The following is an 18,200-nucleotide window of genomic DNA, read 5'->3' on the forward strand; positions in this document are numbered from 1 at the left end:
TTCCATTAAGACACACAATAAGAAAGATTGAACCAAAATTTAAAACGCAAAAAAAATTAGAGCTTTACGCTGCTGTGTTTGGTTGGAGAATTTGGGGTGGGATTTGGAAAGGGGAAGAGAAAAGGTATGTGAAATTAAGTGAAAGATAAGTATGTTTTATTCAAATTCCATCTCTCTTTTCCATTTCTTTTTCTAAATCACTCCTCAAATCCCTAACCAAATACAGCATCAGGGTAAAAATTTCTATTAAAATGTTTTGAAAAGATAGAGAGGGATTGTAACTCGCGAAGGATGGCAACAGATCTGATTTTTTGGATTTCGCACACAAATTTTTTATTTTAAACTCAACTATTTTGGTGATACAATTTTATACATTACTCTAATTCTGACAGTTTTAACCTTTCTATCCCTATAATTTACCCTATCATACCAATTTTCTCCCCTCAGACAAATACAATCGGGTCGGGTAATTTTGCCATTCGTTGCACTTTAATGGACCCAACATTTTTTTCAACCATTTAACTTACATAAACTTAGAAATTTGGGGGCCCAACGCGGTGCCCTTTGTGGGTTTTTCACAGGGCTGGGCTTGAAACTCCTACGCTTAATTCAGACCCTAGGTTCAATTACTGGTCTTTGTTTGGGCAAAGAATTTCTTGAAAAATGCCACTGTACTACTGAAGCTAAGCAGGACAAAACATAACATTGAATTTTCTTCCATCAACCAAAACCATGATTCGATACAATCATATTATATATATATATATATATATATCAAACATATAATATCAATTAATATATTAATAAATAAATTTAAAATTTTGATACCTATTGGCAGACCTCATGCCCACATTGACGGAGAGAGCTAATAGATAATTAAGAGTGCCACTTCTGGCTGCATTTTTCATTGATAAAGTGGCCCAAATCCTCACCAAGAATACTCATTCTCCATCCATTTGTGATGGGGAATCAAAACAACTCACCCAATATTCATTTTATGAACAGTATGAGGCCACCCCCAGTTAAAAAGTAAAATTACAAATTACAACATCAATAAATAAATATATATATATATATATATATATATATTTTTTTTTTCTTGTTACATTACATCAAGGAATAATTTTGAAAGTAACAAAAGAATCAATGATCATCAGAATGCTGCACAATGGGAAGGCAAACCAGTCTCATGATTCACGGCAACCGTCTCTGCTGCACTACATTGTAGCACATCCTGCCTCAATTTTGCCCCGGCCGCCTTAAGCCCCTTGAGTGAAACCGCCTGATTGAAAAGGTTCAATGATGGCAATTTTGACGCTGGTGGCATCTTCCCACCGGGCAACAATCCTCTAAAATCTTCCTTCAACAATGGCACCTCAAAATCTCTCTTGTCGTGCTTCACAGCATTGTCTTTTGCTGAAATATGTGCCCCGGGCTCCATATGATTAGTTGAAAAGCTTGCCTGTCCCGGGAAATTCGGGTACAAACTCACATACCCTCTTAGATACATCATGTCAATCAGGAATTTTTTCCACGAGGCTTGCCAACCATTTGTTCTAGATTTGGGGATTTGAACCGGGTTTTTCTTGGCATCCTCGGTGAACCTCATGTTCATGTACACATAGAATTCTTTCCATTGCTTGGGGAAAAAAACCGCTCCCCAACTGCATGGTAACTGGTGGAGATAAGGCGTGTTTGGGTGGATCTGTTTGAAAAACTCTGTCGCATTCCATTTAGGCCTTTCTTTCACTACTTCTACCAAACGAGGCGTGTAGAGAGAGATCGATGAAAGCTCGGGGAGAGAGACTTGTGGGTCGTAGTGGTAGGCCAGTAGGGCATATTTGATCCATAAGTAGTAGTAAGGAGAGACTTCGATGTCGTCTTCGAGTAAAAGCCCGAAGTCATCGTCAGATGATGGGTACCAGCTCTCACTGACGGCTCGGATTAGCCCACCTTGGATGATTCGCCTTCTCAGGGTTTTGGGCCCATTAGGCCAATCGAATGAGTTCACTAGTTTTATAGTTGGCTCATCCACTCTGCTGTCCATGTTGAAGCTGATTGACACTTCATCTCCCAAATAGTAGGCATTGCTTAGAGATTTGAGAAGTCTGGCTAGCGAATTAGCCCGGTTTTGGGTCACAATGTTCACTGAAATCCGCATTTTGTTCCAATCTGCACGCGACGAATTGATTGATTAGGAAAATTTAGCACAAATTAACTAAAGAAATAGTTGTAAAGTGCTTAAAAATGTTAAGAAAAAAAAAAATTTGAAGCCTTACTTGATAATGCTGTGGACCGTAGATCGGCCATCCAGAGAACCTTTGACACGGAAGATTTTTGTAAAAGAACAAGGGTTGAACTGTTTGTTGTAGTCTCCGAAGCCATCTTCAATGCTTTTTTCACATTAGGATCGATATCAGACACTGCAATCAGCACGCTCGGGTTGTGAATTTTGATCAACCCTTTCATGCTACAGTACACTGCTTGTATCACGGGCACTTCAGAATTAGAAACTCCCGAGAGCGCGCCTATGCCCAAGTCAAAAATTTTGAACCTTCTCTCTTTGCATACCGCGTTTGGCCAGTTCAAAGCCGTGGCAGCGTCTTCACAAGTGCAGAAATTGCCACCCGAAACAACAATGTAGGCCTTTTTCCCAAAAGTGGACCGGAATTTTTCAAGCAGAGGACCGAGAAATTTCACTTCTTCGATAGAGTGGGCATAGAAGAGTGCATCGATTTTTTGAGGATTCATCGCGGCCCACTGTGTGATGTAACCGGTGGAGAGGGCTTTCCACCATTGGTCGTCGCGGACTTGGACAATGTCTTTGAAGATGACAGTTGTTTCGGAGACGTATGCGAGCCTATGCTCGCTGTCTCCCCAAGTTTCCTTGTCCTTGGGGTCAACTGGTAGAACGAATGAGCCGGCATTTCTGTACTTCTGAAGCTGGTAGCTGGATTTTTTTGTGGTCAATTGCAATCGTTAGAAAGCAAAAATCACAGGAAAAACAAATTGATGAGAAAAACAGCTTGCCATGACAAAAATCACCGAATTAGTTTTTAGTGTTTTTCAGATAACGGATTTTGAAAATGAAACAAATAGAGTGTCTATGTTTCATCCCAGTGACAGCCTACCAGAAATAAATTTAGAAAATAAAATCAATTTGTTAGTTACCCTCTAATATATGATACTGAGCAGACAGTTGACCATGCAATTAATTAAAGATGGGTTAGGTGACGAAGATTCCTACACAGAAAACTAATATTTAAATTAAAAAAAAAAGACAAGAAAACGACATTGTATTTAAATAGTTCTTCAAGTGCTTTCTGAATCGATTTCCTAACTTGATCTGTATTCATCTTCTATTTGAACCTTTTTTTTTTCTTCTGATTTTCTTCTCAATTTACTCAATACATGATGCTAAAAAAAATTGTTTCATCTTTTTTTTCGATGGCTGTTGAAATCATAAATAGCGCGCATCTTAATGCAATCCGTGATCTCTCTAATCTCTCTTTGTGTGTGTCTTATGTTTAAGTAATGTGATATTATAGCATATTAAAACAGTTGACCAGCTAAAAAAAATTTACATTTTTCTTGATTCAGTCAAACTAAACTAATAAGATCAGAAACAACCTTCCTTCTATGACATGTTTCATTATAGATTAGTGCTTAAATATTATCTAGTTCCTGTGAATCCAATACTACATGGTTAATTTAATTAATTTTTTTCAAATAACATGAATAATTCATATCCTTAATGAAAACAATGAACTTTGATTCATAAACATACCTCAAATGAAGGTCTTCACCGGTCATGAATGTGAAGGGCGTTTCAGTGAAAAGTGTCTTGACAAGCTCTGCGGATAAAAACCACGAGCTAGAAAGAAAATCTACTCGCACAATCTTATCGACTGTGATATCATAGGCGGGGTCAGGCAAATAAAGCCCGGCCTCTTTTGCCCGAAACTTTCTATAGCTCGGGAAAGTATAGTCCTTTTGCCTAAAAGGCAAAATCCTCCCAATGCTGCCCAAAACAGAGTTCTTGTACTTGTCAGTCCCGGCCAGGTGTGTCAAAATCTGCAACATTTTCCTCCCGGGGATCATATCATCATCAAGGATGTACACGAAATCGGCTTCTGTCTGTAGAGCCATCTGGAACCTTCCATAGTACTTGAAATCGTAGCTCGAACTAATAAAACTTATTCTAGAATCATTGTAGCTATCCACAATTCTCTTGAGTGAGAGCTCATTGGGGCTGCCAAATGAAAGTACCCAAACATGGTGAAAAGGGAGTGTTTGGTGGAGCAAAGAATCAAGTTGAGAACAGAGTGTTTTTCTCTTGAAATGGTTTAGAATCACTGTGACTTTTGGGGTGTTTGGGCCTTTCAAATCCCACTTGGATTTCATTGCCATGAGTTGAGAAAGCGTTTCAGTCCCAAAGGCCTTGCTTTGGAATTGAAGTACCTCCTCATAAAGCCCTCTCTTGAGTTTGATCATCAATTCATCATTGGATTTCTTTTGTTGGAAATCTATCTTCTCATTCTCACATACTTCAGCTGGGGTGAACCGTGTGAGCGGTGGAATTTCAGCTTGGACGAGCGATGAGGCTTCTTGGTATCGACTCACCACGTGTGGTGTGATCATGAACTGTTTCCAATGCTGAGCGATTCGAGTGGCCCACGAAAAGTCCGGTTTTGTTCTTAAATCAATGGCTGGGCTCATGTAGTACAATAGGAATGTCGCGTAAATTGCAAAGGCGAATTGGAGGCAAGTTAGCACGGTGACAAGCCGGGCTGAGGTACTCTTTTGTGCTTTCAACTTGGCTTTTCCACCAACAAAATCACTCAGCATTCCTTCCAAGTAATCCCCACTTCTCGTGGTAGGATTCCGAGACAAACCCATTTCGCAAAATGCGAAAAATTTTGGGAATTTTTGACCTACAAGAATCAAGATTGTTCCAAGAAACACACAAGAGTTTAGTTGAAAACTCTATAACTTGAAAACATGACAATACCCACAACCCAAATCAACTAAAAAAGACCTTTGCTTTGTTTTGCTTTATATACATGTATAGATTTATTAAAACCACCTTGAAGAAAAGACTAGACAGTCAAGATAAGGAAGAGAGAGGGAACAAATGGGGAAGAAGGGTGGTTTGGTTTTGGTGAAGTAGATATGTGTATATATATATATAATGTAAATATATAAATTAATGCAATTATTAAAGTAATAAAGTGAAGTAGAAGGAGCCCATGAGAAATGCAGGGAAGGTCACATGGAGGGTTAAGCACTAAAATTATTTTTATTATTAACAAAAAATGGTTACATAAAAACGCATTTGGATTCACTGCTTCTCATACAATTCAAGTAATTAAAAGCCGGCTTTGTTGCCGTGAAAGTGGGCTATCCCTGCGTTTTGGCACTTCCATGCTCAATAATCTCTGTTTACTCCCATTGCCAATATTACTCTCTCCCTCTCTCTGTGTGTGTTTAAGTTTCAATACAGAAAACTTCCTATAAGTGGAAGATACCTCCTCATTCATGGAATCATTTGTTTCAGTTTTTTGAAAATTGAATTTTTTATTTTTTAGTATTTTTTTTTTGTTTTTAGTGAATATTTTTAAAATTTTAAACAATTTTTTTACTTTTTTAGATGCACTTTACTTAGATGTATCTAAATAATAAAATAGTTGTCAATAATCTCTGTTTAATCCCATTGCCAATTTTACTCTCTCCCGCTTTATGTGTGTGTTTAAGTTTCAATGCAGAAAACTTCCTATAAGTGGAAGATACCTCCTCGTTCATGGAATCATTTGTTTCAGTTTTTTGAAAATTGAATTTTTTATTTTTTTGTATTTTTTTTTTGTTTTTAGTGAATATTTTTAAAATTTTAAAATATTTTTTTACTTTTTTAGATGCACTTTACTTAGATGTATCTAAATAATAAAATAGTTGTGAAAAAATATTTTTAAAAAATAATAAATATACAAAAATACGAAAAATGTACTGAGTTTTTTTTGTATTTTTGGTATTTAGTGAATTTTTTAAAGATTTTTTTTTCACAAATATTATACTTTTTAAGTGTATTTATGTTAGGTGTGTCTAAAAATTAAAAAAATTGTTTAAATTTTTTTTTAAAAATTCAATAAAAACAAAAAAATACAGAAAAAAAGGAAAATTTTCTAAAAAATAAATTTTAAAAACTAAAAACAAACAGAGTGATTTTTTTTAGCATGAAGTTCACAAACAAGAAAAGGAGGAAAAAAAAATTCAAACTATAAAATAATAATCATATCTAGAATTCTATTTTGACTAAAACTGTTTAGCCATTGAATATTGCATTAATTATTTTGCTTCTTAAGCCTCATTTGTTAAAAGGTATCCGGAAGTTTGTCTCAACTAATTTTCAGTAAATGTAATTTCTCATCTCAGGTGTATGATGTATTTATTGGGTGGGGCCCTGGGTGGCCCGATGATGGAGTTCATCACTTGATAGAAAATCGCTTGATAGGAATCAAACTCGTGATTTCTGTTTCTTGAAGTGATTGTCACAACTCAATTTATCACTTAACTAACCCAGCTTACTACTTAACTAACCCTTTGAATTGAATATTGCATTAGCCTTGATTAAAAAGTAAATGGTTTAAACTTTGTTGAAATAGTCATAAAATATTCAAAAACATTTTGTTTTTAGGGTAAAAATAAAAAGAAAATAGAACCCTCAATTTAAAGCAAAGGACCACAATTATAATATAATATATATTTGACTGCTCATTGATTAGCAAAACTCAGAAAATACTCAAAGACCTCGCAGATTCATGTTTCTGAAACTTAGAAACTCCAAATCATAACACAAAGTCCATCCTAACCCAAGTCCCAAAAAATAAAAAAACCCATTTTAAATAAAAAATTTGTGAAACCCAAACCCCAATCTTCACCTCAACAAAAACCCAATAAAATAAAATAAATAAATAAAAGGTGCAGAAAAGACAAGAGAGGCCATACTCACAATCTTGAAAACAAAGAAACAAACCAAAAGCGGCTCTTTTCTTCTTCAGCAAATCAAGCTAAAAGCTATGGTTCAAGCTTGCAACACAGTTCAAGAATCACAAGGGAAAGTAGCTTAGGCTGAAGATTGAGTACAAGAGAGAGATTTATATATGTACAAAAATTTTAGCCGGTATGGGTTGACTTTTGGAATTGAATATAGAGATATGAACATGTGCATGGATGAACATTCCAGCAATTTGTGTTTAATGCATTTTTGCCGAACTTTCTGGTAAGTGGAATGCAAGGAATTCCATGGAATGGGTTTTTCTTGTAGGAAGGAGAATTCAAAAGTGCTATTCTTGTTAATCAAGTCATGATTCAGGGGACATAGCACTAGTGTTGCTGCAACAGTACACAAGAAAAATTAGATGAATAATAATGGTGATTAGGCCTAATCAAATTTTGTTAAAAATACCGCCAAATCATATCACGGGTGAGGGCCACTGATCCAAAGGTCACAAGACAATTTGGGTATGACTGATTTAGTGACATACAAAAAATAAAAATAAAAATAAAAATAATAATAATAATTAAGAACATATAAATCAATCATAAAATTAGACATAATTCTTTGACATGTAGTGAGTCCCACATTTTGTGAATCTCACATCTATGTCATAAGATTGTATCTGGTAATATGATTGGCTTATGAAATGTTTCTAAAACCATCAATTAATTTAAGAGTCATGATAGAGACCCCCTCTAATCACCACCCCCAGAACCCCCACAGACACGTGGCGGGTAGTGATTGGAAGAGCAGGAAAAAAAGAAAAAAGAAAAAGAAAATGTAACAATGAGAGAGAGAGGGGGTCAAAGGGGGTGGAGGGAAAAGGGGGCATGAAACATTTTTATTAATTTAATTATAGAAATACTATTTACTCATAAAAATATTCAAAATTTGATTACATAGTGCATACATTTAAATTTTGTGTGGCGTAGATCATATCCAAAATGAATATGATTACATATTATAAATTCTGAATATTTGTGTGGTATCTTTTTAAGATACATAGCTTTGCTAGTTTAAATAACGGTTAATTATGCTAAAACCATTTTAATTATTAACGAATATTATTTTACTAATTGTTAGCGAATATTATTTTATCTTGTAGGCTATGAACTTATAAATTTTGACCATTCAAGTAGAAAAATGAATTATTTTTGCGTTCCACCTTTCCAAAGGGGGCATTTGCTTAGTTTTTATGGTTGACTGATTAAAATGTATTCTTCATTGGTGAAGAATTAAAATAATATTTACTAATAATTCAGTGAGTGTTTGCATAATTAACCTTTTAAATAAAGTCCCCCAACTGCTACTTCAAAAAATAAAAAATAAAAAATAAAAAATCCAGACATTTTAGTTGGATAAATTAAATAATAAGGATAAAACTAACAAAACCCTTAAAAAAAAAAACAAATATATTTAAGATATTGATGATCATTATCAATTTCTTTTTACTAGTTTTGGTAAGTTAGTGAGAACTTTTATATCATGTTCTCATTTTTTTGGCCCTGACACACTGAGTTATAAAAAAAAATGTTCTCATTTTTTGAATTGTAGCTTACACAATCCAATCATCTTGGCACAACACAACCAAAAAAAATAAAATAAAATAAAAATTAAAAATCAAATGGTTGACTATGTGACAAATTGCTGCTTCAACTTCATTTGCGTATGTTAATGTACACTAAACCTAACCCACTAACCTAACCCACTACATCCACCCCACTAAACCTAACACACTTACCATCTCCACTACCACCCACCACCTCCACTACCATCCACTACCACCACTCACTTACCTCACACCTCTCCTATATAATAGCTTGTAACATACAAATCAATACACATCTTGTAATACATCAATCATAAACTCATCAATAATACATAAATTCTTACATGGTATCAGAGCAAGGTTAACAACTTCATTATTCCGCTTCACCGGCGGGCGGCAACCTCGCCTTGGCCGTCCGCCGGACAAACCCAAGTTTCCCTAATTTCTTCTTCAATACCAACACTTCACCACCACAGCACCAGATTCGATCACAACCGTTGGATCCCACTTGTCCTCTCATCAATCCAAACCCTTCTCTGGGCTTCGCAGACCCAAACTTGGGTATAAGCTCTATCACCTTCTCTCTCATCTTCCGGTTCACCCGGCAAGAACTACTCGTACTGGTCGTACTCGAGCATGCAATCGAACACAGACCTCCTCGTGTAGCTGTCTCCTCTCAGCTGCAAACAGACGTCCGAACCAAGAAACGTTTCCAGGCTCGGCATCCGGCCCACGGCGCATCAGAACCCTTGGATCTCCTCCAAAACCGTTGCTTCTGGACCCAACGTTCTACGCTTGTAATTCAAAAGCCGATTGTAAAACAGCATCTCCGAGGCGAACTGGTTGGTCCAGACCATCGCCGGAGCAAGATTTTCCGAGACAATTCCGGACCATCTTTGCACCACCCTTCTCTGGACCCTCGGCTTACCTTTATTTGTGCTGCACCTCCCCTCAAACCAATATCATTGCACTTCCCCCTACTTTATTCCACCGACTCTCATATTTTATTACTTTATCCACATCCACACACGACACCCAATCTCTCTCTCTCTTTCTTTTGCCTGTTTAAAATTAAAAAAAAAAAAAAAAAAAAAAAAAAAAAAAAAAAAAAAAAACACTATCTCTCTCTACTCAAGTCCATTCACGATCTGTTCACTTTCTTTAAACCCATCTTTTCATACAACCCATCATTCCCAAATTATTTAATCAATCCATCTGATCCCACTATTCCCACTTTCTTTATTTTATTTTATTTATTTATTTTTTTTTATTTGTCATTCTATATTCATCATCACCATGCTCAAAATAAAAAAAAATAAATAAATAAAAAACAAATAAAAAAAAAAAAAATACAATAAAAAAAAAAAAAAAAAAAACAATTTACACATTTTCACAACAACCCATATTTTATTCATCTCAGGGTTCCCCCCGATTTCAATTTTACACACACACAAAAAAAAAAAAAAAAAAAAAAAAAAACAGCTTTGTTTTCTTTTCTGCAGCCGGCCATCAACCGACCTCATTTCTTTGCTTATTCCGCCGGTCTTTTCTTCTTGCCTCCGTTCTGGGTAGCCCTTGACGGTACTGCCTCCGTGCTTCCTCGACCACCAAGCCAGTTGCCTCCTCCCTGCTCCTCCACTCCCGCATCTGGTGGCCCTCCAAATCGGAACATCACGGTGGCCTTCCGCTTCAGCTCCTTGTTTTCTGCCCTTAGCACGCTTATCTCTGCTCGCGCATCCTTATACATGCGTTGGAGCAGAGCCAGCTGGGAGTTTAATTGCTGCACCTCATTTGTCCTACTCTGCAGCCGGTGCGACAAGTTGGTGACCGCCGTCATGGACTCCACACATGCCTTCAACGTATACTGATTGGCCTCCACATCCGACTGCACCGCCATTTTTTGCTCCACCGACCGCATCGGAAAGTTCAACGGAGCAAACACAGAGGTGTTTGGTTGAGGTTCACTGGTCTCCGCACCAGTTCTCTCTCTTGTTGACTCGTTCAGTTCGGGAAAGAGCGTCAGCAGACCACGGGAAGAAGAGGAAGAAGAGGCCATTGTCTGGGCAACTGAGTTTTTCAGACTCTCTCTCTCAGCACAATGAAGTTTTTTTTCCGAGTTTTTTTCGCAGATTTTCTCTGCCTCAGCTTCAGCCTCCGTCTTATAGCCGAGGCAGCCACGCGCATCGCGCGCCTCTTGCCACCAGCCGACAAACGGGCACGCAAGCCAAGGCGCCCACGTGCCTCGCCATCATGTCCGGCACACCTTTTGATGAATTGGGCACGCCTTTTGATGGCACGCCTTTTGACAAAATTGGGCACACCTTTTGAGGGCACGACTTTTGAGGGCTCGATATATATCTACATGTATATTTTTTTTTTTTGGGGCCGCCTATCTACCCACTCATACAGTGTCTTCTACCCCGGTCAGCTTTATCAATCCCTTTGTTTCAACCTCAAATAGGTTTCTATCTTCACACCTATTTGAGTTTGAGGGGGGGTTATACCAGTATCATGTATAAGTCGCTCATGGCGCACTCCCTAAGTCGCCTCCTCGGTGCACCACCACATCTGCTACATCGGTCCGACATGACCCCATAAACTGTCTTCTCCAACGGTCCGACATGACCCCATAAACTGTCCCGACATTGATTCCGGTCAGCTTCTACATCGGTCCGACATGACCCCATAAACTGTCTTCTACATCGGTCTGACACGACCACACAGTGTCTTCTACAACGGTCCGACATGACCCCGTAAACTGTCTGCTACAACGGTCCGACATGACCCCGTAAACTGTCTTCTACAACGGTCCGACATGACCCCGTAAACTGTCTTCAACAACGGTCCGACATGACCCCGTAAACTGTCCTGCTACAACGGTCCGACATGACCCCGTAAACTGTCTTCTACATCTGACACGACCACACAGTGTCTGCTTCAACGGTCCGACATGACCCCGTAAACTGTCTGCTACAACGGTCCGACACGACCATACAGTGTCTCCTATCCCATTTTTAATTGTCAGCTTACTTTTCTGTTTTGTTACTCTCTTCAAACTCAAGTTGGTTAGTTCCTATCCTCCTTGAGTTTGAGGGGGGCTGTTAATGTACACTAAACCTAACCCACTAACCTAACCCACTACATCCACCCCACTAAACCTAACACACTTACCATCTCCACTACCACCCACCACCTCCACTACCATCCACTACCACCACTCACTTACCTCACACCTCTCCTATATAATAGCTTGTAACATACAAATCAATACACATCTTGTAATACATCAATCATAAACTCATCAATAATACATAAATTCTTACAGCGTAAATTTTCAATTGCTTCATGCATCAAAATTATTTTTCAGTGTTTTTCAAGCCAGAAAATCCCGTAATGAAATGAGAAAATTTCAGATTATGACGTAAATTCCACTGAGATCTTCATTCAAATTACTTGGGTTTACCTAAACCTTTCTCAAGTTTTTTTTTTTTTTTTTTTTTTTTGAGCGGAGTTTTTCTCCCATTGGTTATCCAACTGGAGAGGATCTTGTTGGGCTTAGTGGTACATCTGGTCAAACTTGCGGATTAAATTATCCATGTAAAAAAAAATTTTTGATCGAATATTAATAGATATATGATCAGATCATATTTGTTTTACAAAAATAGATGACATGTCCGATTTTTTTAAGACAAATATGTTTCGATTTTATAGCTATCAATGCTCTATGAACTTAATTTTTTTCATAATGATATGTGCTCAATAACATTATAAAATGAACAATTTAAATTACTGAAATAAATATAGAGCGAATCCACCAAACCCTAACCCTTCTCAACATAGTACTAATGTTAATTTTCATTCATTCACATAAAATTGAGGCTTTTGTCTGCCTCTTGAGAAAATTTCAACAGCTCACAAAGCCGACCTATTTTATTCAACAAGAGTGAAGGGAAAGAAAAATAAATAAATAAATAAATAAATAAATTAAGAAGAAGAAAACAAAACCAAAAGGTTTGCCATTGATTAGTGCATGCGTGGCTAAAGTAGTTAAGTGTCAACTCATGAAAACTAAAAATAATAGCGTAGTTTAGAACATTTTAATTTATTTAAATTTGGTCTTTATATGATTAGCTATATGGGTCAACCATCAATTTTTTAATAAGGAGAAAGATAACAAAAGTGTGAAATGAAAAAAATAACATTGCAAATAGCTAAGGATCTTCTCTTTTTAAATTTATTTCTCTCTTGTCTTAATGTATCTTCAATTGTTGAATAATGTGCATTTTTTTGAAGTAGAGTCTCAAACCATCGAAAAGGTATTAAGACAGAAAGACAAGAGAATTTGAAACTTGTCATTAGAAATTAATAAAATGTAAATAAAACATATGTCTGGTGAAAGTGAGAATTTGTATCTATTTGCACAATTGATTTGTAATTTTTTTTTTCATTTATTTGATATTCCCCTTTTTAATACAACTTTATTTATTTATTAGTTAAATCCATAGCAATGTATATCTAACTTTGAGATTATATATATCTTTAAATGGGAGGGGGCATGATGCACTAAAGATGTTGCTTGCATGAATCAAAATTCTAATACATGACCATAAGGGCATATAAATGAATTCACCTTTTAAATAAATAAATTCAACATATAAATAAATTCAATATTCCCCTTCTTCTTTCACCTTTTAAATAAATCTCAATTAAAAAAATATTTTTATTTAAAAAAAAAATTTAAAGCAAGGAATCTATGACTTATTCACCCCGTGAAAAAGTGTTAGAAAAACACACACTATAATTTGGTAATCATTTTTTGATGGATAAATTCCATGGTTGGTTAGTCTAGTCTAAGTAAAAATTTACTTTAACCTCTCTAGTTTCGTCCATGTTTTTTTGGTTTAAAATGTTAACGGCAACTAAAGGAGATATTACATTAAAAAGAAATTAAAAAAAAATTAGAACTAAGAAAAGAAAAGTGAAATTTCACTAAAATACTTATCGTCGTTAGATCATGTAATACAAATCAAGAGAATCTAGAGACATAATCTAAAGAAAAATGATATAAAAGTCTACTTTTCGAACCCAGTTTCTAGATCCAGTGATGTGTCAAGAAGATGATCGGTTGATAATTAGAGAATATTTAATTATCAACCAATCAACTTCTTAACCCATCATTAGATCTACAAAGTGGGTTCATATTAGATCTACAAGGTGAGTTTAATTTTTGAACCGGAATAGTGATACTCTAATCTAAATATCTTAAAAGAGAGAGCAAAATAATTTAAAGATAAAAAATTCCGTGCCCATTACATCAGTGCTAGTGATTTAAATTCTTTACCAAAGTAATTTTTTATTTTTTATTTAATTTAAATTTGGTTCACATTCATATCCCCCTCTCTCCCCAACCAGTCATGATCTTTTAAAATCAAAGTAGATCAAAGAAGTGAAAAAGAGAGTGACAACCCGAGGAACTTAAATGAAAGAACATGACTGGTTTTGCCGATCAATCTCTCAAGAAAGTCTGAACAAAGCTTCTCATTAATAGCCCTGTTTGTTATCATTTATAAGTTACTTTTTATAATTATAGTTTTTTAAATCATTAGCTTAAATTTTTTCAAATGAATTGTAAATTTATTTGGTACATTTTTTTTTCATAATCTATATTTAAAAAAAATGAACCTGTTTTGTTAAATTAGTTGTCACATTATTTTTTTTTGCGCAAATATCCAAAATGTTAATTAAAGCAAAAAAGATTAAATTATTTTGTTGATACTTATTTAAGCTAAGAAAGTTACAAGTTATAGTTTAAGAAAATTTTAATTTTTTTTGCCCAGTAAGTTAAAAAAATCAAATAAGTTATAATATAAAACTACAATTAAACACCACTATAGGTAACTTTTTTTAAATCAAGTTAAGTTGATTTATAAATGCTACTGAACAGAGCCAATATATTAGAATTGGTTTTGGATATGAGTTGATTTTTTAATTTTTTGATTTTTTTGCTATTTTAGTTTGAGGCTAAAAAGTTTCGTTTGGAATAGATTTTTTGACTTTTTTGACATTTGTGAGAGAAAAAAATAAAATGATTATGACTTAAATGTGACATTTTGTCTTGACTTTTTAACTTATTCTATCTTTTTGTGACTATTTTAACCTAAACCATTTATGCCAAACGAGCACAGGGTAAAAAAAAAGAAAAAAGAGACATACTTACCATGAGATATTGTCAACACGGCACTTCCGACCAATGAAAAACTACAATATACACTACGGGAAATGATCTAGACCCCAGCACCCCCACACTTTAGTGAGAGAGGAGGAGGAGAGAGAGTGGAGAAAAAGAAAAATATAATATGTGACCACAAATTAATTGGGGATTGTGGGGGTCCAAAATGGTGGTGTCTCAAGTATTTACCTATACACTGCATAATGAATTATTTTTTCTCTCTTAATTAATAAAAGTGAGCCAATATATCTAAATTGTAAATTTTTTTGTTATATGATTCATTTGTAGCCACGTTGGCAATGTTACAGAACTATGAAGCAACTACTCTTGTAGTGGGATAATTAATTTTAATTATGAGATTTATTTTTAAATCGGTAAAAAGAGAATAAGCCAAGAGGAAATCATATCCCACTATAATGAAACTTAAATATGGACATTAACCTAAGTAAAAATAAATATATATATATATATATATATATATATATATATATATATTTGGGTTATGAGATTCATTTGGAGCTCCCATTGGCGATGTCACAGAACTGTGAAGCAACTACTCTGGTAGTGGGATAATTAATTTTAATTAAGAGATTTATTTTTTAAACCGGTAAAAAGAGAACAAGCCAAGAGGAAATTATATCCCACTACAATGAAACTTAAATATAGTCATTTGAAAATTGACTATTTTCGTTAATTTTTTATTTTTTTATAAAAAATATATAAAAAAGTAAAGATAATAATGTGACAATTTATAGTAATTTTTTAATTATTTTCTTCACTGGTGAAATAAGGCCTATCTATTCAAAAAAAAAAAAAAAAATTTTTGTTTTTTTTCTGTTGGGCAGCTCTCACTCAAATAACTATTCGATCCGGGTCAAAGCCCCTCCGCACATTTCAAAAAAGTAAAAAATAAATAAAGAAAAATAAAAATAAAGTCAACCTTTTTTGCTTCTAATAGTTCTGTAATGATAAAAGATGGTTTTCGGATAAAGTTTTGCATATAACAGATTAAAAATAAAACTTATTTATAAAACCAATAGCATACTCACACCTTTTCAATATCATCGGTGTTTTTTATGGTTTTATATCGAATATATGGTAAGATATTATTAAATTTTATAATTTTTTTTTAATAATTATAAATATTAATATAAGTGATGATACAAGACAATAGTAATAAAAAAGCGATAACAGATAGTAGTACAAAAATGCTGGAGATCACATGTCGGAGTCTTGCATCAATATAAAATATGAGTAATGATAGAGATTAAAATATTTTATTAAAAATTTTATTAAATGTCTTACATGGGTGTAGGATTCACACAATGTGGATCTCATGTAGGTCCCACACCATGTGTGAGATATTTGATAAAATTTTTGATAGAATTTTTGGCACCTCTAATATTTTTGATAAAATATTTGATAAAATTTTTAAAGGTTAACAGATTGGTTGACTTGAGCCAGCTGGCGGTCTTTGAAAGGCACACAATGTTTGACTAAGCGAGTACAGAGATCAAGTGGCAGCCACGTAAGCAGAGGCGCTAGTTCTAATTGGCCTAACAATAAAGAAACAAAGAAAGGCCTTGTTTGGAAAGAGTTAAAAGTGGCTAAATTAATATAAAAAGATAAAATAGATTAATTTAGTTAATAACATAAAATATTACATTCAAATTATAATTATTTTACTTTTCTCTCATAACCATCATAATCAAACCAAAAAAAAAAAAATTAAAAATTCTTCCCAAACGGAACTAATTTAGCCAAGTAAATTAGCCAAAAATCAATGTTAAATTAGCTCTTTTCAAACAAGGCGAACTACCACTGTCTAATTGTATTATAATTTTCTCAATTATAAAAAATGTATTATAATTTCCAATAGAATATATATAAATTTTTTTTCTAGAATTTGACCATTGTAATAAAATTATTTTTTAATTTTTAGTTTTACCAATTTAAACTTTGTATTCAATCTAAAACATTCAACTATTTTCATTAGGTAAAACTGATGGAAAATGATTAACATGAGATTCCCGTAGTGTACATTCAACTATTTTCATTAGGTTTGATGGAATGTCTAAAATACTTTTTTTTCATTGAGTTTAATGATTAACATGGTATTTTTTTTTTCTATCGATTTTTCTTAACAAAAATAGATATATGCTTTAAATTAAAAATAAATCAAAAGATTTAGGTTCAAATTGAAAAAATTAAAAACGCATGATTTATTTTGTTATAAGGATTAAAATTGAAGCTTTTTTTTGTTTTTTGATTTTAATTTTCCAAAAAAATTATAATTTGTCCAAACACTCGGGTCAAAGTGAAGAATCGGGTCTTCAATTGTTTGTTAATTTATATGTATTATGTAAGTGGATTTGCACCTAATAGATTTGCTTGATGATTTTTAGAGCCTCCTCTATACAGAGAGAATTTGAATAGTGGCCTTAGACCTTTTTTGTTTTTTGGGTTTTGGAGTCCTATTTGGGGTGCTCCTATTGAGGACAACTACCAATGAAATATGATGAAGCTCGTGACTTGATAAAAGGTGTGGGCTTGTTTCTCATTCACTGTGATTAGATTGGTTTAGTTTGGCAATCGTAGACTCTATTTTCATGGTCTCATTTGTCAATGTAGATTATTGATACAAAAAAAAAAAATAATAATAATAGATTGATTTGATAATTGTAATCACATAATTACATTACATTTAGCTTTTAGAAAATGAATGACAAGATTATATATTTTTTTAAAAATAAATATAATTAAATCGAGTGACTACAATTATTAAATCAATTTAATTTTTTTTAATGGATGATGTATATATACGGATGTCAAGAAAATTAATAGATTGGATGATCAAATTGGACTTGTGTTCGGAGTAGTTCATCATTGAGATTTGACCCCCCCTCCCAAAAAAAAGAAAAAAAATACAAGTAATCTCGTAAATTTAATATGGTTACATAAATTTTTTTTTTTAAAAAAAAGTAATTTGAGATGGTAAATGAATGGTTATATTTACATAATTAAGTAGTTAGAACTGGGAGTTTGGTTGTTGTTGTGATCGAATATCAGTAGTTACATCTAATTATATTTATTTTTAAAAAATGTAATAATAAATATAATTTTGAAAATAAATCACCATTTTTTTTAATTAAATTTTTTTATGGGCTGTGATTCTTTACGATGTTAATGTTGAGAACATCAAATTTTCCAAGACTAGCTTAAAGCAAAATGGGAATTATTCTTTGCTTAGATACTTGGTGATACTGTGGTAGATTATTATTCAATTGAGCAGAGTCAATAATGTTGGGCATGTATTGAAATGTTGGGCATGTATTGAAGGGTCCAAACACTTAAAACCCCTTGCATAC

At 33.9% G+C, this 18,200-nt stretch overlaps 1 protein-coding gene across 2 annotated transcripts; it reads right to left on the reverse strand.

Moving 5' to 3' along the window:
• Positions 1–873: 873 nt before the first annotated feature.
• On the reverse strand, positions 874–7,128 carry LOC114273047 (uncharacterized). 2 transcript variants are annotated; one of them, XM_028214786.2, is made up of 4 exons: positions 7,007–7,128; positions 3,788–4,934; positions 2,280–2,950; positions 874–2,172 (listed from the first exon to the last, which is right to left on the reverse strand). In XM_028214786.2, exons 2-4 carry the CDS (start codon positions 4,897–4,899, stop codon positions 1,154–1,156), a joined length of 2,802 nt encoding a protein of 933 aa, XP_028070587.2. In that variant the 5' UTR covers positions 4,900–4,934; positions 7,007–7,128; the 3' UTR covers positions 874–1,153. The 2 variants fall into 2 exon arrangements, with proteins under 2 accessions (XP_028070587.2, XP_082760245.1); XM_082904119.1 differs by having other exon boundaries at positions 7,003–7,127.
• Positions 7,129–18,200: the final 11,072 nt, after the last annotated feature.

This window comes from Camellia sinensis, chromosome 14, assembly GCF_055761805.1.
Source record: "Camellia sinensis isolate YWXY chromosome 14, ASM5576180v1, whole genome shotgun sequence".
Lineage (NCBI taxonomy): Eukaryota > Viridiplantae > Streptophyta > Magnoliopsida > Ericales > Theaceae > Camellia > Camellia sinensis.

Coding starts and splice junctions, on each gene's coding strand:
- LOC114273047 (XM_028214786.2), bottom strand. CDS start 4,899: ATGGGTTTGTCTCGGAATCCTACCACGAGAAGTGGGGATTACTTGGAA. Junction 2,951..3,787: donor GGTGAAGACCTTCATTTGAG/GTATGTTTATGA, acceptor AAAAAAATCCAG/CTACCAGCTTCAGAAGTACA. Junction 2,173..2,279: donor ACGGTCCACAGCATTATCAA/GTAAGGCTTCAA, acceptor CGTCGCGTGCAG/ATTGGAACAAAATGCGGATT.